Source organism: Emydura macquarii, unplaced genomic scaffold (assembly GCF_026122565.2).
Source record: "Emydura macquarii macquarii isolate MOO-44397 ecotype Brisbane River unplaced genomic scaffold, CSIRO-AGI_Emac_v2 contig_499, whole genome shotgun sequence".
In the NCBI taxonomy this organism is placed as follows: Eukaryota; Metazoa; Chordata; order Testudines; family Chelidae; genus Emydura; species Emydura macquarii.
Genome location: NW_027130636.1, coordinates 15,714,643 through 15,742,470, shown reverse-complemented (window position 1 = coordinate 15,742,470; position 27,828 = coordinate 15,714,643). Strand labels below are relative to the sequence as shown.

Here is a 27,828-nt window from a genome sequence, read left to right as displayed (position 1 = left end):
CAGCAGAACAAGTGGTAGGGTCAGACTGGAGTGCAGATAGGATGTGGAGGCTGACAGAGATGGGGAGAGAATGAAGTACAGAGCAAGCAGATGCACTCTAGTTCCTGCAGAGGATGGAAGCGGAGAATCCTTATAATCTTTATAAATCCTAAACCGGATTGTTTGAACCAGTTCTTCTAAAGAAATATGAGACGCACCTGAAACCAACAAAAGATCATTGAAAGGAGGGAAAATGCAACGTGAGAGGTAAATATGTCTTTTGTTGGGAAGTTTTTAAGACTTTGGCGTTGTTTTCTTTATGATAAAAACTTTCAAATATGGGTTCCTAAATTAGGGTCTCAAACCCATATGTAGGCACCTGAGTAAAAGCTTTGGTCTGACTGTTTTTTCAGGGGTGCTGATCACCTGCAGGTCTGTTGAAGTCAGACCCAAAGCTTTCATTTAGGTCCTTGTAAATGGATTTTAGGTCCCTTGCTATAGGTGCTTGCACTTCCAGGTTTACCTCTTTACCAAGCTTTACCACTTGGCTGAGACAATTGCAATTGAAAGGCTTGGGAGAAGAAGCTGTTACAGTGTAGCTCTGAAAGAAGTTACAGGAACAAAAACTAATTTAGGATTGCACTAAACAAGAAGCTTTTGTCTCTGAGGTTAAGGGCTGGTGAGACATTTGAAAATTGAAACACTCTAATGTAGCACAGTGTTTGCAGGGTCTTGGTGACTCTCTTTCAAGATGCACATTATAATGAGCTGGAATTCATGTGTGTCTGTCTGCTAGAGGTACTGTAGCTGGAATTTGGGATGCTAGTTTGATTTCCTAGAGCAGTTTTCCTTAATGGAAGCAAGCTGGGGTTGTCTACACAGTCTGAAAATTGTTTCCAGATTCTAACTATTTAGTCTCTTTGAAATTTAATTTCAGAACTGCTGAATCTTAAAGGGGGGAAAGAGAAAACATCTTATTTGCATAAATCTTGCATTCCTTACTCGGGCAAAACTCCCACTTCCCTCCGTGAGCACTTGAGGACTGCAAGATTTGGCCTATTTGCTGTAAGATTCAGTGGAGCTGATTTTCAGCTGATGTAGATCCGTGCAGCATCGATGACTTCCATGGCACTAGGATTTATAATGCTAGGGGATCTGGCCCTATGTTCCTTTTTCTTTCCGGGGGAGCTGATGGATTTCCAAATGCTCTTATCCACCAGGTTAATTCAAGAAACTTGCTGGGAGCGGTGACGAATTATGAGCCCAGTGTATTATTTCCCTTAAACAATAGTTGCAGATTCCTGTCAAGGCTTTGGGGCAGACTTCTGACAGGCGCACCCTGAGTCCGTGAATTCAGCTGTCAAGGATGGAGGTGCTGCGCCGTTCCTCCGTCTTCGCTGCGGAGGTGATGGAGGTTTTTGATCGGTCTCCCACAGACAAGGAGCTGGTGTCCCAGGCCAAGGTGCTCTGCAGAGACTACATACATTCCCGGCTGCTTCGGGCTGGCATCGGCTGGAGCAAACCAGAGTACAACGCACCTGCACCTGGCGGCAAACTGGCTGAGGTGTCCAGCGTGCTTCTGCGACTAGGTAAGTGTCCAAGCTGGGGTTGCGACCAGGAGAGCTGGGGGGTCCCTTTGGGGCACTTCTAACCAGACCAGGAACGAGCAAAAGGCAGTGACTGCTGGGTGCCAGGAGGGCTTCTCACACAGCCACGGCCTTATTCACTTAAAGAATGAGGTATTACTCTTTCAAGCTGGAGTAGCCAGATGTGTTCCCTGTGCACTTCCCCGTGCTGCCCCATCCCTCTCACCTGGACTAAGGAGACAGCTCATCGCTTTGCCTTCAGTAGGAGCAGGATCAAGCCCTTTGTCTCTGGGTTCATTCAATACATTGCTTCCCCGACTAACACCCCCGGGGAGCTCTCAATCTCTTCTGCATTCAGGAGGATGACTTGGCCTCTGTGATAGCCCAGTGCGGGGCTAGTCTTATCTGTATAATTCTACTAGCTATAAACTTGGGCTGCTTCATTTGCTCGCATAGGTCGTGGGTAACTGAGTTGTAGGGATGCTTCACTGGGTTCTCCTTGGACAGTGTGCATTAGAGAACCTTGGAGTGGCTGCATTTCAATAACAGTGTTACTGTCCATCCCCTGCTATCTGCCTTCGATTGTCTCTCTGAATCACTCAGCTGGACACGAGTCTTCTCTATCGCATCTGGCAGTGGGGTCATCCGTGCTTGGAGGGGTGCGGCCAAATCACCAGGCCAGGGAGCTTTGCACAAACTGGCTTTGCCTGTGCAGTTGTGCATGAAGAAAAAAGATGCCAGCAGCAAATGTATGTGTGGTGGCGATGGCTATATGGCATCCAGCCAACATGCACTGAAGGCTGCATCAACTTAACACTGGTAGTCTGTGCAGTCACCAAACCCTGGATGCTGGGTTGTAGGAACAGGCGCAGGGGGTGGTGTAGGTCAACAGGGGCTAAGATGTGTGGTGCTGCCATCCAGTCCATGTGCTAGGTGGCACCATTAATTGCCGGCACATGCGTTAGGGTGACCAGATGTCCTGATTTTATAGGGACAGTCCCGATATTTGGGGCTTTGTCTTATACAGGTGCCTATTACCCCCCTCACGCCATCCCAATTTTTCACACTTGCTCGCTGCTCACCCTGCATGTGAGAGAGGAACAATGAGAAGAGGTTTGTTGGGCCTGCCAGTGGCTTCCTGCCCTATATCAGCAGGATTCTGCTTGCACCAGGTGCACTTCACATGCATACTGGGGTACGGGCCGCTGGCCACATTGCTTGACTTTTTGCCCATCCTATTACGATTTAGCCTTTGTTGTCTTAAAGTCAGCCAGTTCGCTCCTTGGCACCTCCTGTCACCCTTGTTTTGGAGAGTAGGTTAGTATCTAGCAGCCCTCCTTGTCCAAGGGCTGGACCAATCTCCAGATCACTTTTGGCTAGGACACTATCATTCAATCATGGATTCAGGATGCTGCCTTCCTATAAAGCAAATCCTGTGGACCTGACCCTCTGCAAGTCTACTTCCATTGATGTCATTGTCTGTCTGATTGCAGCATTGCTTCACTGATTCTAGCCCAATATCTCTCGCAGCTTCTCTCCCGCTTTTCTCTTCCTACTTCTCCTTTCCCTTTCTGTGTCTTGGTGACGCTTTTCTTTCGTGTTTGTTTTAATGGCTGTGGTTTTGCCCTCAGACTAATTTTTCATCCTTTTTCATTAGTTCAATTTATTTTTTCCCCTTTAAGTTCTTCTCTTCCTCAGACAAATTCTTCTCTCCTGTTTTGGCTTTTCCTCTCCTCTTTTGCCATCGGTGTCTTTTCTTCCTCTCCTTTCCATCCCCTTTCATCTTTTTGGTCTTCTCTCTTTCTGACCCATCTGCTCAGATGGGGTCAAATGTGGGTGGCAGATGTGTTTTGGAAGGTGGGCAGATGGCAGAGCGAATTTGAAGGCGTCTCCTTGACGACTGTCCTGACTCTGTTAGTGGGCTTATGTTCAGATGGAAGGATTTGGCTGATAGTCCTACGAACTTGGCTTCTCTAAGCAAACCTGCTTGGCATGGAACCACATGTAGGAGATAGAAGGGGAAAATTGACCTTTATATTAAGCTATAAAGTCATTTCCTGCCCACTTGTTCAGAAACATTGCTGCCCATCTGGCCTTTCACACTTCCTTCCCTTTTCCGGTTGTAAATAACCAACTGCAGTAAAAGGTGTTGAACCACTGCTGTTTCCCAGGCATGTTCCAGGAACCTGAGCCCCAGGCTTCTACATCAACTGGTGCAACAAGCCAAACCAGTTCTCATCCCAATGGCAGTTGCTGTGAGCACTCTGTGAACGTGAAGGACCAGAGCATTCCTGGTTCTCATGTATATGTGTATGGATGGTAAGGTGAGCTGGTTGCTGTACTGATGCTCTTAAAGAGCTCACAGCTAAGCAGCAGTGGCACAGAGCAGGGAGGCACTGTGGCTGCTAATAGGCCTAAAATAAGTGTGTGGCTTCATTACGCCTACAAACCAACCTGCCACCTATGTCTGCAACAACCACCTCCTCCGTATTGGCCTTGCCAACAGCTGCTGCATGTCTGCCTGGCTCATAGTATGAACAGGCTCGCAGACCGTAGTTGATGAAGCGAAGACCAGCAAGGCTCATGCTAGAATATGGTCCGTGAATCCTCTGCCGCCCTTAGCGGCAAGGTCCAACTACCGTCGTGCTAGTGATATCAATGTCACTGTGTCAATGGACACTAGCTGAGAAACTGGCCTTTCCGAGCTTAACCAAAATCAGTGCCGTGCTCTGAGTGCCCCTCACCCTTTAAATCTGCAGTCCGACAGCCCTGGCAGTCACTTATCTTTCCTGCCTCAGTTTACCCAGCTGTGAAAAGGCAATCATACCTACTTCATAGGACTGTAGTAAGGCTTATCTAGTCCATGCTACAAAGCACTCTGAGAATCTCAGAGAAAAGGTGCAAAGCAGGAGAGGTTGGAAGCCTTAATCCATCTTGCAGCAATTCTGGACTGGTCTACACTTACCTGGAGATTCAGCGGCAGTCGACAGGAGTTACGCAAACTACGCAAAGTAGATTGCGTAACTCACATCGACTGCTCTGCTTCCCTTCTGTGCGCTGTCTACACTGCATTGTGCCGATGGGAACCGTGTTCCTGTTGACGCAGCACTACGCCACTTGAGGGGTGGTTTACCAGCGTCGACTTCCTGATCGATTGAGCGGGTCTACGCTGACCGATCAATCAATCCAGAAAGATCGATCTGGCGGTGGCGAATTTGCTGCTGTCAGTGTAGACTCAGCCTCAGTGACCTAGGAGAAGTGAGTGGTGCTCTTGGTCTTGTTCCATCACACTGGGCACTAGAACACCCTCCTAGGCAATCTAGTACAGGGGCCAAACATATGGCAGCGGAGAATAAATGCAGCCAAAGCTTAGGCATGCCCAGGTCATTCCAAGTCACACCTCTTGAACTACACTGGTGTAAGTGGTGATTTGGTTAGAACAGTGTGGTCACTCATCATGTGCTTTAAACCTGGTTTATATCTGTTTTGCCTACTTCAGTAATTGATATAAACCCGACTGAAATCAGTCTGGCCCTAATTGAAAACTCCTTTAGTTGAACTGGTCCCATGCTTACCCAGAGCCAAGGCCCTTGAAGTGGCCCGTCCAGATCCGACTCGGGGTTATGTGACAAAGCCTTGCTCTTTCACAGCCGTGGGGGGTGAGATGCCGACAAACTGATTAAACTGCTAAGATCACAACGTTCGTTACACTTAATCCCAGCTGAGCGTGGAGAGAGAAGGTTCCCGCCAGTGTAGTGTGCTGTCAGAAGCAGTGTGACCTAGTGGGTAGGAACTGGATTGGGAGTAGGAAGACCTGTCCTGGGTAATGTCCCTAGCTCTCTCCCTGACTTCCTGCGTGACCTTGGGGGAATCACTTCCCCTCTCTGTACCTTTGTTTTCCCTCCAACTCTTGTCTATTAGTTTAGATCTTCAGGACAAGGAGTCTCTTGCTACGTGCATGTACAGCACCTAGCACCGTGGGTGCTGCCTCTAGGCCCTATTGTAATAAAACCACTAATGAAGTATCATAGTGCTCTGCCAACTGCTTAGCCCATTCCCCTCCTCCCACCATGCAGATCTTTCAGCTAGCCCAGGGTGAGGCGCTCCCTCTGTTCCTCATGTTCGGGGGTCAGGCGGTGTATCCCATATCGTGTGTAACATTCCTGGCCTCTTATCAGCCTCAGCCATGCCTCTGCAGGGTTTCCTTTGTTAATCAGATTGCATGGAACAATTGACCCTCCCACGGATCGAAACACAGGGAAGTTGTGGGGGTTGTCTGCTTTAATATTTCAAAACTGATGTCAGAGGTTGTGTAAATGGGTGCAGGCTTAGCAGCTAATACTGCTGCTTCCAGAGTCCTTAATTTGGGCAGGTAAAATCCTGCTTTTTACATACCACCTGCTGCTGGGCATGAGGATCTATTCCCCACACCTCCCTCCTATGGCATGGTTGAAACATGGCCCTGCCTTGCAGTGTGGATGGGACCTGAACATGTTTTCACTGGCCCATGCTGTGTGCGCACAATGCACACAACCCACCCCACAAGCTTTTGGCACAATGGTGGAAGTTGAGTGACTCTCAACTGGACTACAAAGGTCTGTCCACGCTGTGAGTGAAAATAGGATTGTGGATGTATCTGGGCTAGCGTTAATCGGGCTAGCATGGGTACCACTGGAAGTGAAAATATAGCAGCATGGGCTAGCAACCAGAGTTCATTCCAGAGTTTCTGGTGGACTTGTACAGCACATCTGCACTGCTATAGCTACCCAGATGAGCTAAGTTAAAGGTAGCACACATATGCCTACCTGTGCTGTAGTCACTTGCAGTGTGGACATGACAGAAACCAGCTTGGCCAGGTGGTGGGGACCATTTCTGTTCTGCAAGAGTCCTACGACATAGTTCACTGACATTTGTGGTAGAGACAGGAGCTGATTGCTGCTATTCAAGCAGCACAGCTCTCATCCAGGGAGAGCATCTTCTGCTGGTCCTGGTATTGTCTTCATGTTCTCTTGCTGGCCTTCATGCTGATACATACCTCAGATTCCCAGCTGGGAGAATTGCCTGGAGGTCTGAGTGTATTTTGAAGGTTAAGAGTCAGCCAGGCAGATGGCAAACCATGTAGCCTTCTGAAGAACACACAAGTACTCTGAGCCCACATAAGACAACTGAACTGACGTGCTTCGCTCTGCCAGTTGAATGTTTCACAGCCCCCAGGCGCGTTCTCAGCTTTCATCAGTTTCCAGGGCTAGTAAATCCCTTTCCTCCTGAGGCTTTTTTTGTTTTGCAGAAAAGGGTGTGTCCCACGAGATCTAAAATAAAGGGAGGCATCTGCCATCCAGGTGTTTAAAATTCAAGCTATTTTTGCTTCTCTTGATCCTTCTCCTGTGGTTAGAAAACACAGTCACTGTGGTCACACCCGCCAGGGCAAGAGAACAGGTGGGTGAAATCTAGTGGATTGAGCAAAGCCTTAGGATAGAGTTCCTGAGTTCAGCTCCCACCCCTGACATTGACTCCCTCTGTGGCCTTGAGAACACCACCTGGGCTATGATTCATTGCCTGCGGCCCTTCTGCCAAGGAGTTGTGAAGCAGAGGTAAAATTTTGCTCCCCTGGTGAATGCCACAGCATGGGGGTCCTCTCCACATGCAGCACTGGCCTCTCTGACTGTTCTCGGCCACAGGAGCCTTCGGTGCGGGGCCGTTAGCGGAGGCTGGTTGACGTTGGAGGGGGGCTGGCTGTGGCAATGTGCTCTCCTGGCTATTCCCCAGCTACGCAAGGCTCACAGGAGCTACCAGGGCCAAAGGCCAAGTGGCCCCAGAAATGTGTGTGCATGCAAACAGCCGCCTTCAGCACCAGCACAGGGATGGCTTTCCTCCTTCACCCCTGGGCCTTGACTCAGTGTTCCCACCTGTAAAATGGGAGCTGACGGGGAGGAATACCCTCTCCAGAAGCTTGGTGGTTGGGCTGACATCTGTGACGTCTTAGCATCATTTCCCTCAAGGGGATGAGTGGAAAGCAGTGTCTGCGCTGGTCACGCACTGACTCCAAGCACTTGTTTCCAGGGGATGAGCTGGAATACATCCGACCGAACATTTACCGGAATGTCTCCCGCCAGCTGAACATCTCGCTGCACTCCGAGACTGTGGTGACTGATGCATTCTTGGCAGTAGCTGCCCAGATCTTCACGGCAGGTACAGATGTCTGGCTGGATGGAGTGGGGTAGGGCAGGGTGGGGGGGAGGAACACGGGTGGGCTGCCTTTGCTGCAGGGATAGGCAATAGGTTGGGGCCAGTATTGCCAATCTGCCTGGAGCTGGGCTCCTGAAAAAAGAACTCCTCTGGCCTGTCTCTACATGGCATACCACTGGCAGGGAAAGGTGAGCCCGATATCCTGGAGGGCCTTACCCTCTAATTCCGGGAGGAGTCACTGTTGCCTCATCACACCAGAGAGTCGCTCTGATTCCAGGTTCCTCTCCCCACTCCTGGCAACTAGAGCAGCCTCATTACAAGGGAGTCTCCCTCAATCCAGCCCTTGCTCCTCATCCTGGGACCCAAGTGAGTCTCCCTCATCATGGCTTCCTTTCTCCTATCCATAGCCAGCACTGCTTCCTTGTGAGGGAATCTGCTTCCTTCTAGCTTCCTCTGCTCTTGTGAGCATCCAGAACCCTTGTATCATACTGGAGCCTAAGATACTCCAGAGTGTGCTGTCATTTCGTTAGACTCATTTCTGGATGAGTCAGTGTCTAGAGACTTTTGATTAGTCAGATACAATCGTTCCTCTGATTCTGGGGCAGTCAGTGACCTGGCCGACGTGGTGTTGACCAAAATATATGCACACTCTGTGCTGTACTCCTTCAAGGGAGCCTCTGTCCCTCCCCATAAACACCCTGTCCTTCACTCTGATTCCCCTTCATGATAGCTGGCTGGTGCGGAGATGGAACTGACAAAGCCTTCCGTCTACTCCGTTCCCAGACAGTCTGAGGGCTGTGGGCATGCCCTGGCATAACCATGGGCGTTCTGGAATGCCCTGCACATGCTATGGGCAACCCAGCAATAAATAAGAGGCTGGTGGAAATACTAGCATTGTGTGACAATACTAGCATTGTGTGACTGAAACAAAGCAGGGCTGGCATGCAACTAACCATCAGCAGAGCTGTGTGAAAACACTTGGCGTGAGATGGAGTAGATGGTCATGGCTCTGCTCCCCAAGCTCTTTACTTCAGGCTTGAATAGTGGCTTTGAGCTGGTGCTGCTGTTGGGAACTTTGGAAGGGGACAAATAAAGACCCCAGGTTTCCAATATGCCCTCAAATACGCTTCCTCTACTACTACAAAAATGTCTTCATCCTCAAAGATGCACAGCTGAGTGGGGACCACAGTGGGGCCACAGTCATCTGAACTCTATATCTGAAGCAAACCTTGATGCAGAGCACAGACTTTCCTGGAGTACCGGCAATAAATAAGAAAGGGGAATCTCTTTCCCAGAGACTCCAGCAGCCTGAATCCAAAATAACCTGCAGAGTTTACCAAGAGGTTTACTCCATTGCTCAGGGATGAGCTGGATTGCAATGCTCACATCAGAAACCTGAGCCTACGTGGTGTGCTTGGAATGAAGAGACTTCCTGGGCACAGTGAGGTGGAAACATGAATGGGGCCTAATTACTAGTGCTGGGAAAATATGACAAAATGTCTGGTGTGGATGTCAGAATAAATTCACCCGGGCTGTGCTCATGTCCCTCTTTGTGCTTGTTTGAGCAGCTGAGCTTTGCTTGCACTGAGGCTTACAGAAAATGAGTGTTGAGCGTGCACGTTCAAGTGTTTGCAGTGCAAGTGATTATTTTATTAGCTGGGCACAGCTAACTACAGCAGGGGAATGGGTCTCTCTATTCCCCCACTCCAGAGCCCTGACCCACAGAGAATTAAACAAGCCAGAAGAGAACTTGAATGTGCCTTTGGTAGCTGGGACTGCATGCGTACAACTCTATTGTGTGACTGTGAGAGAGGAGAGAGCCTTTGTGGTTGTGGTGGGTTCCAGTGTTGCTGGTGCTTGTGATTTATTGTGTATCTCGTGATGTCAGGTGATCTTAAAGCCCCAGCTCCTGGCGTCCAGGGACTAGGTGAGAACCTTGGGTGACTTTTTAAATGAGTTTCTAGAGGCTTGAAAATGTGCCCTAGCCGTACCCCAAAGGCTCAAAACTCAGAAGACAAATAAAAAGAGTCCCAAATTGGTGGTTTTTTATCATGACTTTTTAAAGATAATCCCATGATTCGGGGAGGGGCTGACTCATGATTTTTGAACTGGGGCTGGCAATACTGGAATCCCCAACTATAAAACCTAGACTGAGCCACTCGGGGAACTTCCAGAGCCACTAGCGGGCCGCAGGAAGGTGCACCAGGGTTCGACCCCTCCTCTGCCTAAGTGCCATAAAGCGGACAGCCTCTGAGCAGAAATGTTGAGTGAGTTACCTGCTCCTTTCTGCTAGTCACACAGATTTCCCGCTGGGGGGAAGGAGGAGATTCTGCTGGTTCTCACGTTCCTGGATCCAAGCTATAGTTACAAGACTTGGGATTTCTTGCTGAATCCAGCAAAATTAACTGTTGCGCCTGTGGCAGCCGGACATCCCATTTTTTGGAATGCACAGGAAAGAGGCCTAGATTCAGCAAAAGACGACAGATCTCAAATAGTCTGAGTCGTCAGAGTCAATCGCTGACAGCTCAGTGCTAGAAATGGACCAAGAGATACAAACTCTGCCACTTTTGAGAAAACAGTCCAGGTCTGGGACTACGGACCTGCTCAGCTGCACCCCCTGTTGTACCTTCCTGCTGGGCAGTTTCTCTCTCCCTGTACCCCTTCTCCTCTCTTACTGCACTCTTTTACAAGCCTTTCCTTATCGAGCCCAAGTACATCACCAAAGCCCACCCCACGAGACAAAGCGGGTGAGGTAATATCTTGTTTTCTTGGACCAGCTTCTGCTGGTGAGAGAGACAAGCTTTCGAGCTTATACTGAGACTTTAGTGAGCGTGTTTCTGTATTTGTGATATCCTGAGGTTTTGGAAAGAACTGCTGCGTTTGGATAATAAAGTCTACAAGAGAGCAGTAGACACCACAAGATGACCATTGGCAGCCGGGGTGAAAGTTGAGACTTCCTTAAAGTAGCTCTTTGTTACTATGGTGATACTGTGACTTACATGTTAATGAGTAAATGGGGCACCCCAAAAGCAGCAGTGTGGAAGTTCAAATAAAGAAAAGGGGTTAAATCCTTGCATAAATATGTCTGAGCCCTGGTGGGTGTCAGCATAACACATAACATAAGCTGTGTCCCGGCCTGCGTGCCTTGGTGGGGGGGTACCAGGATGATAACCATGAATGATGTAGTGGTGGATGACGCAGCATGAGGATGACGACTGACACTGCAAGGGTTTCTCTGCAAGGGATGGTGTGAGTAATGCAAATGCCAGATGTTGTGTATTGTTGTTTCTGATTGTCGTGTGTGTATTGTCATTGGTTGGTTAATAGAAGTAATTCATACAGAAAGAGCACTGTGCAGTCTCTGTTGTGCACCAGGCGTCTCCCATCTATAGGTAACCCCTCTCCTGTTGTCAATTTTGGGAGCTGATCTCTCACAGATTAAAGTAGGTGCGAGTGCAAGCCCACACCTTGGGGTGGGTAACTAGTGAAAGCAACCCATAACTACAGGTAAGGCGACAGCAACATAAACTGTGACACAGGGTTAATGCTCCCCCCACACACACTCTGGTGCTACAGATGCCCCAACCCAGCTCTGCAACTGCAAAATCTTCATTCAGCTCTGAATTTGGGGCTTGATCCAAAGCCCCTTTGGAGTCAGCAGGAGACTTTCCATTAATTTCAGAGAGCTTTGGAGCCGGGCCTGGATTAGCTTTAACATTTTTAAGCAAAATAAATTCCAAAAGGAAGGGTTTTTTCCATGGGAAACTGAAAGGAAAAATTGAAAAACTTTGTCCCCTAACATCCCCCAACTGAAACTGTTCACAACTGGTATGGTAGGTAGCCCTGCTGGACCCTATAACACAGGACTTTTCTCTCTAAATCGGATTCATTCTTATTCTGTGACACTTGGTTTCCTTGAGTTTTTTGTTAGGACTATTTGGGCCCAAGTGTCCCATTCCCCTGTCCTGTAGGGTCTGCATGACTTATGGTGCCCCCAAATTGCCAGAGGGGTAAATGCTCGCCCCTTCTAGTGGGAATTCAGTAAGAAGTGGTTCTCTCTCTGCTGCCTTTTGTTTTAGGCCATACGAAACTGAGCTGCCAACCAGACTCCCTTGTGTATTTATTTCTGGGTCTCGATCTTCCTCTAGACATCCCCAGAGAGGATTGTGGGGTGTCTATACATGTTCCTCCTGCTGTGGAAATGTGCTTCATGATAATGTTGCTTTTAGAGCTGAATTGTGAGTCCTTCCTTGCTGCTAACACGGGGAGGTTTATTTAAATAGGCAAAGGAAGCACTGTGCGGACTGTGCTCTGAGCCTGACCAGATCCCGGTTGTCACGTGACTTCCCAAGTTCTCTCCAGTGGCAGGGAAGCTGGTATGCAGCGGAGAACTCTCCAAAGCAGCCCTTTCTCCCTAGCTCCTTTTCCCCTTGGCCAGCCAGTGTTTACATACCTCTAGCTCCATAGCTGGCTGCAAGTCTGCTACTTAAAAAAACAAACAAACCAATTGCAGGCAGCTTTTCACGTCTCTTGTGTTCTTTTGAAGCGGCATTCCAGTTCCACTCCCAAGGGCAGATGTTTGCAGGCCTTGCCTTGGTTCTAGTCCGTGCCTTTGCCCGTTACTTCAGCTCCAATGCATGCCAGAGATACAGTTACATTTGCCTACGTTTCCCTCAGTTGTGGGTCACTAATAATCTCTTTGCTTGCGTGTGTGGATGAGCCGCGTGGTTCCCCCCAACATGGCTGGACGCCAGAGACACTTTGTAGGCTGTGGGTCCAGGCCAGCTTGTGCCTGGCTCTGTGTGAGTGGGTAGGGGGCAGAGACAGGACAGGAACCTTCCTTACCCCTGACCAGTGCCCAGAGTCAAGCCTAACTCTTGAGCTTGGGAACACGTCGCTGGTCCTGATGGGGTCCCGGAGGCTCCAGCCCGGTGAGAAGGGAGGAGTAAGAAGTCTATTGCCCTCAGTGCCTGCATACTGCCAGCAGAGGCGGTTCCATGCAGGGAGTGGTGGGACTGGACAGTGCATCCTGTGAAAGCGGGGATCCTAGAGATCCTAGAGTAATTGTGCCCGTCTGTGGCACGGGGTCCCCTGGGAGCTCACTCTGCGGCAGTGAACTTCTCCATATCCCCCCTTGCTGCTATGGGCACAATTTAGCCATTAGTTCTTTGAATGACGGAGGAGTTGCCTATAGGGGTAAGGAGCTAAATGCTGTCACCCCCTACCCCACTTTCAGCAGGGATTCTTAACTGAAATCAGCAAGGCAGACACAGCTTGGTATTGCAGCTCTTTGTAGCCCCCTATGTTGCTGTTGTTGTAGTGAATGCTGAACAGATGACACGCAGTCTGGCTGTGCCTTCCCCATGACAGGGGCAAATGGAGAGAGGGGCTGACCCTGGACTTGCAGACTGGCTGTTGACGGGGTGGGGGCGGCACTCAGCACAAATACACTTTAACCTGCTTTTGTAATGAGGCTTTTCCTGCAAAAATTCCCAGCCTCTTCGTGGTTGTCTATGGCTGCTATCCCACAATGCATCACTCTGACATCATAGATATAAAAGTTTGGTATTCTACTAAACAAATCATTTGAATCCAATATTTGATGTGAGAATGTGATGCATTATGAGATGTCTTTCCGAACTAAGAAGTAGCAGAGAATTCCCCTGGGGCAAGGGAAAACAGTTTATAAAGGTAGGTTTCTGTGATGAATATCCTGCAGCTGGGAAGGTATTGGGTTCCCTGAATCCCTGGGTAAAGTCAGATCCATTTAGTTCTTTCCCACCTGTGAGTAGGCCCCAAGCCTTCCTGTTCGTCTGGCAACCCTACACCACATCCTGCGAAATAGAGGAGCCAGATACAAGGCTGGGGTGCAAGGAGGGGAGGGGTGACACAATGACCAGACTGTAGTGTCAGCCTCAGACTGCAGATGGATGATGAAGGAACAAGGACACGGACCACTCAGAGAGTGGTTGTTCTGTGGCACCTGTTGCTAGAAATGTCACTGTTCTGGGATGGTTGAGTGCAAGGTGCTATGCAAGTACAAGGTTCATAGAAGATGAAGTTGGAAGGGAGCTCAGGAGGTCATCTAGTCCAACCCCCTGCTCAAAGCAGGACCAACCCCAGCTAAACCATCCCAGCCAGGGCTCTGTCAAAAACCTCTAAGGATGGAGATTCCACTACCTCCCTAGGTAACTCATTCCAGTGCTTTGCCACCCTCCTAGTGAGAGAGTTTTTCCTAATATCCAACCTAGACCTCCCGCACTGCAACTTGAGACCATTGCTCCTTGTTCTGTCATCTACTATTATTGAGAACAGCCTAGCTCCATCCTCCCTGGAACCCCCCTTCAGGTAGTTAAAGGAAATCAAATCCCCTCTCATCAAGGTTGCACAGATCCAAGGCCCCCTCTGCCTTCATGGCCTGGCTAGTGGTACATAAACCTTTGTGTGTGTTGGGGTGGGGGAAGGGGCCTGGGCTGTAATGTGTCAGTAGCCTGAGTACCCTATGCAGTGTAGACATACCCTCAAATGAATTCAGCTTGGCTTTGGAGTTTGCCTTTAAGTCATAACTCCACTGGGTGAAGGAGCAGAGCTTTAGCATGACCAAGGGATTTCTCCTCCCAGCAAATACGTCACAGATAGATAGCTTTTCAATAGCAGGAAAAAGCAGGCTTAAAGATTCAGGCAGCTTGTACAGCTGTTCCCTGTAAGGGCTGTGAGAAGGATGTAGCTGCAAAGCCTTTCACATTAGTCACCGGTCTAACCTCTGGACCAATCAATGGGTAACCAAAAGCCATTATCCTTCTGCAGCCTATGTGACATGGGTCTTGGCTCTGTCCTCATCCTAGTGGATAAATGTCCACAGCACAGACCCCATTGCAGCTGGTACTAACTGGGCACCTTGTTGGCAACTATAGCAGAGCGGACCAGTTCCGAACAGATTTGGAGACTAAACTGTCCTTCCACAGATCACACTCCATGTCCACAGGAGGTTCATAGAGAGGGAAGCTGGTAAAGCTACTGCCTTGTCCCATATGTAGGCTGTGGGGAAATAAGAAATTTGGGCTTTAGATCTGTTGTCATTCCCTTTTTATGGGCACTACAGGCGTGATCTGGAGCCTATTGAAGTCAGCAGAAAGACTTGAAAAGATACACAGTTTAAAATAAACTAATCATGACCACAGGCATCTTCCTCTGGGGGTGGGGACTGACCTAATTTCTGATATCATTTACTCCTATGTGAACCCCTTGAAGCCCCTGGATTTACTCCAGATGTACCAGGGTATAAATGAGAGCAGACTCTGAGTCACTATCAGTAAAGGCTTGCACCTGCACCAGTAAATTCATTCCCAGAATGGTGGGTGACTTCCCAGAGAACCCAAAATAGCAAAGCACAAGAGACCAGACCCCCCTCCATCAGTATAGTGGAGTTATGCCAACACTGTGCATACACTAGCTGAGGGTCTGATCCAAGGTGTCATGACCGGGGGAATTCTGAAGGGCTCATTAGATGGATGGTGAGTATATAGAAAAGAGTAGCATTTCCTTCAATGGTATAAACATCTATGTGACCCTACAGTCTATAGTTCTTCCTTTTGTGTGGTTTTTGTAGCCTCTTCCTGGCTCACCCTTGTGGCTGTCATAGTGACACATAATGAGATGAGAACAATAGCCAAATGTTAACTGAGAATACCACAGGGACACTGACATGCACAAGTGAGGGCCATGCAGCAGGGGCTCTCTTGGCCTACTCTGATGAGAACAAAAATGGAATCAAATTGTCTGTTAATTTGGAATATCTCCATTTCCTTCTGCACCCAAAAATGCATGATTGGTGGGGGAAGGAAGAATGCAGGGGACTCTGAAATGCAGCTAGTTTATTATCCCTAGGACTTCTATTCAAAAGCACTTTGTGGTTTTTGACCTCCTACAAGACTGGAACAAACAGCCTCTCATTATCAGATGAAGCATTCATAGATGCTTTTTGTTTCACTCATTTTAACAAATTCTTCTCCTGTCTATCTACATCTATTCTTTATACATCTGACGTTTAAATAATAGTTTGTTTTAATGATCAGATTCATTAAAAAAAAAGGCAACTCTGCAGAATCCACTTGTAGGGGTCCCTTTTGGTCACTAGGTAGAATTATCACTCGCATCCCTTGTTGAAATGTACATGTGCTGTGCAATGGAGTGGAGTAAATGGAGAGGAGAGAAGAGGAACTCCAATGTAAAAGCATGAGAGACTTCTCCTGAATCTGGTTCTAGCTATCCAGTGTTTCAGGTGCTGGTGGCTTTGGAAGTACTCTGAAGGCAAAAGGTGGAGCTCTATGCAGTAGAAATTTTGCACCAGTCAATGCAGTTTCAGCATTTGCTTTCTTCCAAACTGACTTTTCCCTGAGCATGTCCAATTTTTTGTCCTTGGGCGGTCTCTTTTTCACTCCTGAAATGTGTTGAATAAGATAATTTCTCTGTCCTCTTGTATGGCTGTGTTTTCCTTCCTACCACTTTAAGGCAACAGCTTCTCTGCCTGGCTATGAACTACCGGAGCTTCACGTGAGTTCTGCCAGCAGCTGGGAGAAGATTTGGGCAGGCTCCTCAGAACTTGACCACTGTTCTTCTAGGAAATGTCTGCTTGCTAACAATTGCTGTCCAAAGTAATAAACCAATGGGAAAATTTTCCTCTCATTCTGCTCTGAGGTTTGGAGAGACGACGCCACTGTGCTGCTGCTTCTCTTGCTTGGATTTGGAGCGGGTCAAGTTTCCAGGTCATAGTTCCCCTCAATAGCATTGCGAGGGATTGTATGATCTCTGGCCTAGCTTTTCAGCATCGAGGAGCTGTCCATCGCCGCCCACTGGCAAAGCACATGGGAAACCCATTGGGTTGGACTGTACCCAGTGCTGAGCTCAGAGTTGTGGAGTGCTTATCAGTAGCGCTAACAGAACAGGAAGATGAATGCTGTTGGGATGACTTCCAGGGGGCACTTGTTTCTGGCAGGTCAGCATTGCAGGAAGCTCTGCTGTCAAGGAGATTAGATAACTGGCCAACACTCCACTCCCTCAACACACATATGTGCCGTTCCCTTGGCAGTATGGCGCCATTCAAATGAGACACTGAAGTGCTTGAGCTAGGCAGCGGCACCAAAACCTTCAGGGGTTCGTTTAATTTTCAGCATGTGATAATGTGCATAGATTGAGAAGTGATGGAGGCTATCCATGCATCCTCGCATGTGCTCTGGCCCTGCATCCTTGCCTCCTTTGCAGATGACTATGGGGCTGTAAGTCACTGTGAAGAAGTCCTCCTCCCTCAGCAAAGTGCCAAGTTGTCATCGTGCTGCAGCTGCCTGGCTGTGTGGCTTGGTCTAGAGGTGTAACGGTAAAGCTGTCTATGCGCTGGAGATGTGTGGCAGACTAGCCATGGTCTGGGTCTGCCCTCGGTGCTGTAACACACTTCACATCACACATCTGCTTCTAGCAACACACAAAGGATCACACTGCTGTTTGGATTAGACCGTGCTCCTCTTGTGTCGGTCTCCACGGGTGCAGTGCAGGTGTGGATGAGAATCAAGGGTCTAATAGCCACTCTGCCCACTTCCATCCCACAGTGCACCAGTCACTGCTTTGGTGGCCTGTCCGGGGAGCTTGCTGCGCTGGGGTCAAGTGTGCTGGAAGCCATTTAACAGGAGCAGTGGTGCTGATGTGAGCTCAAAGCACATTTGGGGATGGACGTCTGTTAAATCCGCTGCCTCTGCTCTTGAAGGTGGGTCACTGCTTCCCCAGTTACTGCCCCCAATTCACTCTAGTGTAGTCTGCGCTCCCCAGCGCGGGAGGATGCACAGCTGCTGCTGTAGCTGAGCTAGGGAAGCTGCACAAACATACAGCAGCCACCTTTCGTGAGAGAAAATCATCTCAGCTTCTAAACAAGGTGCTTTTTGCCAGCACCGGCTCTGCAGCAAACGTGTGTGAAACTGATGATTTGTTATCCCTTCCTCCCACAGGCATAACATGGGGCAAGGTCGTGTCACTCTATGCTGTGGCAGCGGGACTGGCTGTGGACTGTGTGAGACAGGCTCAGCCCGCAATGGTGCATACCATTGTGGACTGCCTGGGAGAGTTTGTCCGCAAGACCTTGGTGACATGGCTGAAGAGGAAAGGAGGCTGGGTAAGAGGTGCTTACTTTAAATTGTGAATGAATTATGGAAATGTTACTGATGATAGTCAAAACAAGAGTGATCTCTTAAGCTATAGCTAGGCGTGAGTAAGCTTCCCTGTCACAGCTCTGCCATCATACTTCATTTCTGACCTGCAGTAATCCTGTTTTTACCAGTAGTAGCCTTGTTCCCATAGCTTTGTTCCTACACCTCAATCCTGCCCTGGAACAACTCTGGCTATGCTAGTCCTCTGTTTCCTGCACAGCTCTGCCATCCTGCCCACAAGCACCTCTTCTTTTCCAGAGCTTCTCTGGCACCTACTGCTAATGGTAATGAGTGCAAACTGCAGGAGTCTTGCAATGTGAACAGCTGTCTGCTGGCCCCTTCGTTTAGTCTCTAGAAAATGTATTTCACCTATAACCTGCCTGCACGGTTCCAAAGGGGAAAGTTAGCAAGTAAACATAACTTGCCACCATCTGGAACTTTATGTGGCTATTAAAAACCTCTCACTTCATGTCCCAGCCCAGGCCCAGCTTAGTGGTTCTATGTGTATAACTAAATGTGTAACTCTTCATGGTGTAGCTGTGGGCTGCTTTCTTAGGCTAAAGCCACCGTGTACGCCCTTTGTGTGGCATATTAGTGATAAACATTGATAGGGCCCTGGAATGGCAGTTAGGAAACCTGGCTCTGCAACTTAGCTGCTCTGTGCTCTTGAGCAACTCAGTTTGCTGATGTGCCTCAGTTTCCCCACATGTCCGATGGGGACAATGATACTCTCCTTCCTTCAAGACCTACAGATGGAGGGCACCAGAGGAGAGACCTTTTATTCCCTGTTCTGAGTGAAATGTTGACTTTTTTTCATCCTGAATCATCAAACCAATATATTGTGACTCCGGGCCATAGACTCTCTCTGACATGCACTTGTCAGTGCGTAGCGGACCGTGGGCTGGAGGGAGGTGATGCTCTCTTCAGAAGTGCAGACATAGTTTCTTCCAAGCAGCGGATGCTGTCAGTCCTCTCTTCCAGGTTGCACTTGTTCCCTGGAGTGTTCTCCGCCTGTCTGTGCGAGACGTCCCAGCCCTGCTCACAGACTGGCCAAAATGAAATGGCTGTTACAGGAGGGCCTTGCATCTGCTGCATGCCCTGCCCTGCCCTTCATTTGTCTTGGCACTGCATCTGAGCTTCCCCCGTCTCATATGCACACACACAGGGACGGGGCTGCCAAGAGAGGCCACCGTACTCTGCGCTGATACAGGAAAGCCTGTGTGGAGACCTCGGAAAGGCATCTGAAAGACTGCAGCAGGCTCCCACCCTTCTCCTTCGGAGGGAGGGGGGAGAGGAGCAGTAATTAATCCTTTAGGGAGTCACCCCACAGGGGAGGAGTTCATAGTCTCAGGAATTACCTCCAGCGGGGCTCTCTTTACAAGGAAGATCCCCATGGAATATAAAAAATGCCAGTTGCTACAAACTAGTAATGGTAAAGAGGAGCAAGTTGCTAACAATGTTTGATGCCGAGCAGGCAGTCAGCAAAGTGCTGTCACAACAGTTTATCACTGCCCAGCAGGACTGAAAGCACGATTCAATTAACAGCTTGGAAACGCTCCTTTCCGATGCTTTATCAGGTGAACACTGGTGAATTTAACACTTGGCTGAACTGCTGTTAGCCAAATAACAGTTTTGAAAAAAGCAGGCAACTTCCAGCTTTGCATGGTGTGGCTTTCCAGTGCTTTTGCCTGGCAAAGCAGGTTCTGTCAGGCAAAGTAGGTCTCAGCATTTCGGGCACTGCTGGTATCAACAAGAGGTCTCTGAGTGAGACAGTGGTTCCATCCATTGCCTGGAGATACTGACCAGAGACAACATTTCCAGCAGTGTGCTGAGCTGTACAATATACTGCACGCCCAGCTCGTTGTGCTGCTTAGCACCTTACTCCGAGCGTGGGCCCGGCAGAGACAGGCCCTCAGTTGATATTTACTTAGCGTATATCACTCTCAGGCTATTAGAGACAAGGTGGGTCTGATAAAAGATATTACCTCACCCCCCTTGTCTCTCTAATTGCCTGAGAGTGGCAGATTCAGGCACTTAGTAATCTAAATCATTCAGCTTAATTGCTACAACCTTTATGCTCCTGACTGATGTGTATACTGCATCTTGTTGAACAGCTGTAGAGGCGTCTAGGTAGCATTCTGTATTCATGCATCCAGAAAGGTTATATAATAATGAGGGGGGGTCGCACACTTCATTGCTCATTGCATACTCCAAGAACACCTTCCATCCCACCCATTCCCTGTAGCAGGGACTGTGTGTGTGTCCTCCCTCTTCCCCTGTGCCAGGGGCTCTGTGCACTCCCCATGCCCTCCTGTTCCCTCCTTCCTCCCATTCCAAGGCCTCTCCGTGTCCCTCGTTCCCCTGCCATTTCTATTTATTTTCTTTCTGTCAGAGAGAAGTCATTCAGGGTGTCAACATTTTAAATTCAATTGGGAGGGTGGACAGAGCTGAGATTGGGGGGAGAAGGGGTTATAAGAAATAAGAGCAGCCAGACTGGGTCAGACCAACGATACATCTAGCCCAGCATCCTGTCGTCTGACAATGGCAAACGCTAGGTGCTTCAGAGGGAATGAACAGAACAGGTGATCATCACTGTGATCCATCCTGTCAGCCATTCCCAGCCTCTGGCAAACAGTGGAAGCACTACATTGGAAGGTGTTAATGGCTCCCATCAACTGATTCTTAGATCTATAGATAATTATAGACGTGGTTGAAGCTATGCTCTGCTAATCAGATGTCAGGAGCTCCACGTGCCCCCATTTTCCCTTTCTGGTTTTCCAATTTTCACCAAAATCAATAGACTTCTGCCCATTGATGCCTAGAACATTTCTTGAAAATTTGAAGTTGGTGAGATGGGGCATTCAAAAGCTAGCATGTTACACTCAGACCAAGAAATGCCATCAAGTTGATTTCACTTTTCATGGCCAGTAAGACCCACCTTGGACTATAGATTTCTCAATGCTGAGTCAAAGTTACTGTTGGAACACTAGCTTTGATTTTCCTAACTCTTATAATGTCAGCCGTAGATGGCATTAATGTAGGGTTTTGCATATAACTGTACCTTGTTTGGGACAATTCCCCATGAAGTGCCCAGTTCTACTCCCATTGATGTCAGTGCCTCAACAATCAGTGACTTCAAAAGGTGCAAGCCCAAAATCAACCTTTTCTCATCAGAGCGCCCGGTTAGAGAGTTGGGATGCTCTAGAAATGGACTGATGAAAAACTATGTATGAAAAACTGAGGTAATCCTAAACCTCGGAGGACAGGCATTGGGAAATGCAGGGATGTGGTTATAACATAATATGCTACTTTTCTACAATGCCATCCATCCAAGAGGATTGGCCAACTCTTTAGAAACACTACTGAATTAAACCTCACAATACTTCCATGGGCTAGGTCAACATTATCCCCATTTTACAGATGGGGAACTTGAGGCACAGAATAAGGCCCAAACTTTCCACTAGCTTTAGGTGACCAAGTTGAGATGCACAGTGGGGCTGATTTTCAAAGGTGCTTAGAGTCTGAAGCCCCTCCTCCCCTCCAAGACTAAGACTGTAGCACTGCGAGAAAATCCTGGGCATGTGTCATGAACTAGGCATCCAAAAATCTCTGGCCATGTCAGGACCCCCTTGGGACATGCTAATTTGCTAAAGGTTGCCAGGAAATCTATGGCAAAGCAGCAATAGAATCTCCTGACAGTTCACAAAGGCAGCTCTTTTACTGGTACAATCTACATTTGTTTTTTTCTCCAAAGATGCAGTTTTCTGTGCAGCTTAGTCCCATTCATTTCAGCCCTCTAAACATTTTCCACCCTTGGCTTTTCAGTGCTGGAAGATATCCCTTGTAACATGAATTTGCTGTGCGGTTCTCCTTCTTCCTCCCTGACCCTCCCAGCCCTTCCAGGCCAGTTTATATTCCCCTAACTGCTTAAGGATCACTCCGGGCAGCTGGTTTTGAGGTTGGCCCACGCGTCTAGGAGGCATCCGTACCAATGCACACATTTCAACAAACAAAGCTCATATTACTATGCAGTTAACTCAGGGGTTGATTTGGCTGACTGACAGCCAAATAAAACATTAAGGCAAGAGGAAAAAGTAAAAGCAGCCTGAGATTAAATTAAACAGCTCCATTTTTGGGCACAATCTTATTGTTACTAAGAAGGCAGGAAGGTGGGTGAAGAGGATATTGCTGAGGGTGTCCTTTTTGAAAGGGGGAGAGTTTATTTTGCTGTCATATTGAGCTGAACGCCCAGCAACCCCCTGTTGGAAGACAGTGTGAATGAAGATGGTGCAGAATGAGATGAATAAATTTTGCAGAGCTCTCTAGTGCTTTCAGGCATCATTTAACAACTTACAGGGTGTGGAAATGCCACTGGCGCTGTTCACAGCATGCATGGAAGGAGGCAACACAGGGGAAATGGTTGTAGTATTGCTGGCTGGGGACAGCGGTGGGCCAGTCCCATCTTCACCCAGCAGGTGTCACGGTGTGAGCTGGTCTCAGAGGCCAGGCTATGCCATTGGAGTTGGTAGAGGGGTGTGTGGTTCTGGGTACTGTGTGTTCTGATTACCTCTGTTTTCTCCTCACTAGGCAGACATCACAAAATGTGTGGTGAATACCGATCCAAACCTTCGCTCCCATTGGCTCGTGGCTGCCATTTGTAGCTTTGGTCACTTCCTTAAGGCCATCTTCTTTGTGCTGTTACCAGAGAGATGAGGCCAGGCACCAAATGCAGCCCCAAGCCCATCTCTTCCCCCACCCCAGGAGCAACAGTGACCATAGACCTAGCTGATGCTGAAGAGGAGGAAGAGAAGAGAGGCTGATATCAACAAAAACATTTCTCTCCGCTCCCTTCAGCAGAGAGCAGCTATCCAACTGCAAACATTCTTTTCTCTGTGACAGGAGACTTCTCTCACATTCAAAGTAACCCTTTGCAGACCCTTGTTTTCCTTGTGACTTCTACCTGGCCAGGTGAAAGCCCATCATGGGGCAGACTGATGGGCGAATCTCTTAATTGTGTGTTGTGTGGGGTGTGGATATTCATAGATGTATTCATTTTCTGGTCATGTCACACATTCGCACTTCTATATCAGGGAAACGAGGAGACTCCCGTTGGAGATGGTATTGGAGGAAAAACCAAGCCCCTCACTTGAAAGATGGATTGTCCCTTTAATTCCCATAATCCCCTTTGTTAGGCTCTTCTCGGTATGTCAGTGGCTAATGCAGTCCTTTCCTTTGTCCCCAAGCCTGACCAATGTGTCCTTGTGCATGGCATGTTGTAGTTGCGGGGGATACCTTTTGTGGCTGTGAAGTGATGGATTATTGACTGAACTGCCCTCTTCAGCAGATGCCCTTGCTAATGTAATTTGCAAACCTGTTGTGACTTTGCAAGTGTAGGGGTATCAGAACAACTCAGTCTGAGGGACACATAGGGATGTTACAGCATGCTTTAATTGACCAATTTCCTATGTTGTAGCAAAGAAATGGGACAGCAGGAGAGACTGCAGAAAGCAATCAGCAGTGTGCTTTACACAGCTGAACAAAATGGTGGGAGCAAAGAGCCACTTCTTAAACGACAGCTTTGTTTGAGCATTATAATGAAGATGAATGTTTTCTCTAGAAGGAGATTCAGATGGAGCCAAAGAACAAGAGCATGTAAGTAGGATGTGGGGTGGGGGGAATATAGAGAAAAGCCGGAAATGAGCAGTATGTTGTGAAAAACTGTATCAAAAGTGACAAATGTTTCTCCTTTAGCATATTATAAAGTGTGACTTGCAATTTTCTATTGTGATAAACAATAAAAATAGCTGGAGGTTGGCTTCTGTGAACTAAAGTGGCATTTTTTAAACAAATACAAGAAAGGGGTAGAGTGGTGCATAGAGACACGTAAATTCAGGCCATGTCGGTACTGGCAACAAAGGGTATTTAACGTTAATTAACCTGGTAAAACAACAACTTGCCTTGTCTACAGTGGGATTTTAATACTCTAGCAGGTTGCTCTACCACAACCAGCTAACCTGTTAAAACTACAGCTTGCCTGGCTCAACTCCTGTCAGTTAACACCTCTTACAAAAAAATCTTTTTTTTTTCCTCATGAAGACAAGGCCTCACAGTCCCCTCAGCTGAGCTGCACTGACAACAGATTGGTCCTCCTGGGCTGCCTGGCTCCTGAGGCTTTACCTACTCAGAAAAGCAGTTTCCCTGGAGTAGGAACATGCATGAATATTGGGGAGGTGGGTGTCTTTACCCTATATTTATATGGGCAAAACTGCATTTTCCCTTTTGAGGGTGTGAAAGCTCTTGGAGCTCTAGGCTTGAAGAAAGCAAACCACCTTCTTCTACATGCCTTCACATTAAAAAACAACCACTCACACCACACCCCTTTTACTGAACCTGCCTGCAGCCTTAAGCCTTGTTTATACTGAAAAGGGTTTGCAGGTGGAGCTATACCAGAAACCCCTCCCAGTGTAGACAACACTGCACACCAGCAGAAGAGTTCTTTTGCTACCATACTTTATACCGATTCCCCCAAGAAGACACGGACAAAAGGATTTATTTGCTAGCAGCATGGCATCTACACTAGGGTTTTTGCTAGCACAACTATATCAGTTAGGGATGGTTTTTTCCCTCCCACATTCCTAACAGACAGCTATGCCAACAAAACTTTAAGTGTAGACCTGACCTAGGACTGTTAGACTGAGCTAGCTAACACTTACAGGCTAGCCTAAATGTAGTTTTTGTATTGCTAGAACTATCAGTTCAGAAATAGATCTAGTAAGGGTAGTACAATGCCCTAGTGTGGAGGCAGTTCTACTGGTATGAAGTGCTTATCAGTATAGCTTATTCCCTTACATTTACAGTAAACTTTGGTTTCTAAACCAATAGTTAGAATGGTAGAAAAACCATAGATCAGTTCCACAATACTACCTAGGTTACTCACTAGGCTTTCACTCAACTAATTTAGCATGTGGTCAAATACAACCTGCCTCTTTTGTCTCGACTAGATTTTTAGACCATATGTGGATTTATCAAACTAGCTAACGCTATCCAACATTGCACCATTAAGTCTTTCTCTAGATCAGGATTTACAGTCTGCTTTGAATTACAATGCTGCAGGCTACAGATATGCGGTAAATAAGGCACTAGCGCCAAGGAAAAAAGCACCAAATTAAGGCACTGGATGAGTTAAATACACCAATTAAATCAGTATAACAAAAAAATAAGAATGGTAAATCAAACAAACTAGCGCTGCTCAAGAGGAATGTGTGTGGGTGGGAGGAGGGGTTATAGACATAGGCAGCCAGTGATTAAAACAGGAAACATTGCTGATAGTGAAGTGATACAGAGGGGCATTCTACTAATCTTGTTTTGCAAAGAGCCCCAGAAAGGATGTTAAAAAATCACCTGTATCTATATTCTGCCCTTGTGCGTACAATACAGCTTCTATTAAAGCCATGGGGGGCCCCAGGCTACCAACAGCAGGGTAGTTTTTTGGCAGGGGCAGACATAAGAGGAGCTTCCTCACTGAAAAAGCTGTGAAAATTCGCCCTGGGAGGAAAATCTGGTTTTGCACTTAATAGGGAATTTGTAAAGGTGGTTTCACTGAACTCTAATCCTCGAAGTAGTGGGCTGTGACTTTCCGCTCACACTATTCTCACATCCCATAGTCCCTGCACCAAGTGCAATGGCCCCTCCTGAGAGTGCTGCTGCTCATCTTTCACCTAGCATTTTAAACTATCGTCATGCTCCTTACAACCTATTTTGTATAGCTGCTGTTAAGCTGGAGTCTCTTATCTGGAAAAACTACACAAATGGGGCATCACGGGGTTATTTTAACCACCAGCTCTCAGGGAAGGGCAGAGCAGTTCCACAGCAGACTCCCTTCCGTCACTGGGACTGCAGGTTTTGGATCAGTAATAATTCTTATGCAGCTACTCTGATATTCCAATACTGTGCCACGCTTCATTCTCCAGGCAGTAACATGTGAACAATAACACTTATTAGTGAACCCAGATGTTATACATGCAGTCATGCACAATGTGGATGTTATACTGTAAGGTCCTGGTGTAGCAAGAAGCTTAAATCCTACATGGTTCACAGAGTAATATTTAGGTACAGTGGGGTATTCTTCTTTATTTCTCCTCTCTTGTTTGGTGTGGGAAGAAAGTAAATCCTGGTTTCTCGGTTTAAAATTTGTATGTATGTTTTAAGTGACTGGTAAGGGCACCTAGAGTGTTGAGTAATTTCCCTAATTTATTTAGCTTAATAAAAAACCAAGAGGAGTAAGTGCTATGTATTATTACTGTTAATAACTTGCTTTCCATTAAAAGGTCTGATAGTGATGATTCACCATCCAACTTGTTTGAAAATAAAATAATAATAATAAAATATTCACCTTACATTTCTTATCTGTGATCCTAAGCCAGAAGAACTTTCTGTTATTCATGGGCTGGCTGAGAAATGTCCCGCCCCACATGAAAAACTGACCAAAAATTAAAGTTTTGCTTGTCAGTTTTCTGCACTTTTGATGAAAATCTAAACCCCAATACCTCTCTTTTTTGAAATCTTGGTTTCTTGACAAAATCTCAATATTTGGCCAATGGAAATTGTTTTGTAAAAGTTGAAAAGCCAATTTCAGTTCAGCCTCTTTCAACAGAAATATTTTGACCAGCTCTAATTTCCAGGTAGATCTAACACCTCCGCAGCCACACACCATCCCCTCTACTAATACCGGTTGCTGACTCTGCTCTATCTGCTCCTTCAAAGCAGCTAAATGAGCTGAGCTGACCGTACCTTTTCTACATAGGAGAGAGCTGATAGTTGCATTATTTTCAATCATTCAAAAAAACCCTGAAAAATAGTGCAGTTATCTGACCTGCATCTTCATTATCTGGATGAAGCATAGCACAATGGGACAAGGGATCAGATCTCATGTAAAATCTTAACTCCAAACTCTGTCACTTTCTACTTTTTTTTTTTTTTAACTGAAAATCTCAACCTAAGTCTATTTTAAAAAATCCTCATTAGAATGCATAAAGCCAATAAAGAATGCCCAATTAAAGTGAATGAAAATTGTGTCCAACTCCCCTAGATGACTTTTAAAATCTCAGTCTAACAGCATGTTCAGACACCCTTCCCAGAGTTTTCTTGTCTTGGAATTTCCTTAAGTTTTTGTTTTTAAACCAAATATTTATAATAATTGATATGTAAAAATTTGCTGTAGATGAGTATTAGTTTCTTAGAGATGTGGTATGAAGACTCTAAATGCTATTCAAACACAAGAAAATGTAGTATTCAACTCTAATACACTTCTGGCAGAATCTGTAATCATCTTGAACCTAAATGGTTTGCCAGATGGAGCTTAAAACCTCACAAAAGTGCGTAACCTCTTTGAATCCAAACATTCTGGCCCCCAGGGCATACAAACAGCAAGCCTTTGGTGAACTTTATATAGGCCTCCAGAACTTGACTGTGTTAAATGTTCAAATAAAATCTGTAGGGAATAAATAGCTACTAAAACAAACATCCAGCCTTATCAAAATTAGGCCCATGTTGTATATCTCATCAAGAAGTCTTGAATAAAATTCATTTGAAATGTTTAGACCAAGTTATTTCAAAGTTATGGCTTCTCCTCTCATATAAAGTGAGTTACAATTTTCTCAGTCCCATGTCTCAAAAAACCTTGTCTGATCATTCTTCCCCACCCCGAAAAGGAAGTTGTTTTACTATCTTTCAAACTGTCTCTCAACGTATACTAAAGCTTTAATTTTAGATCCAAATTTATCTCCATTGCAAAGACCTATTGATATTTTTAATATTATAGATTAGTTACAGTAAAGGTTGAACCATGAAACCAAGGTCACTGCAAATGCTGCAGAAATCAAGCC

The 27,828-nt window shown here is 47.0% G+C and overlaps 1 protein-coding gene across 3 annotated transcripts; it reads left to right on the top strand.

The window, feature by feature from the left end:
* BOK (BCL2 family apoptosis regulator BOK) lies at positions 1-24,071 on the top strand. 3 transcript variants are annotated; one of them, XM_067538664.1, is made up of 5 exons: positions 1-246; positions 1,271-1,568; positions 7,626-7,754; positions 17,747-17,917; positions 22,532-24,071. In XM_067538664.1, exons 2-5 carry the CDS (start codon positions 1,346-1,348, stop codon positions 22,603-22,605), a joined length of 597 nt encoding a protein of 198 aa, XP_067394765.1. In that variant the 5' UTR covers positions 1-246; positions 1,271-1,345; the 3' UTR covers positions 22,606-24,071. The 3 variants fall into 3 exon arrangements, with proteins under 3 accessions (XP_067394765.1, XP_067394762.1, XP_067394764.1); XM_067538661.1 differs by having other exon boundaries at positions 17,747-17,910; positions 22,532-24,069; XM_067538663.1 differs by having other exon boundaries at positions 1,200-1,568; positions 17,747-17,910; positions 22,532-24,069.
* Positions 24,072-27,828: the final 3,757 nt, after the last annotated feature.

What these genes read in the sequence shown, in the direction of transcription:
- BOK (XM_067538661.1), top strand. Translation starts at nt 1,346, where the DNA reads ATGGAGGTGCTGCGCCGTTCCTCCGTCTTCGCTGCGGAGGTGATGGAG. An exon ending in TGCCCAGATCTTCACGGCAG is followed by an intron (nt 7,755 to 17,746) that starts GTACAGATGTCT and finishes TTCCTCCCACAG; the next exon opens with GCATAACATGGGGCAAGGTC. An exon ending in TGAAGAGGAAAGGAGGCTGG is followed by an intron (nt 17,911 to 22,531) that starts GTAAGAGGTGCT and finishes TCTCCTCACTAG; the next exon opens with GCAGACATCACAAAATGTGT.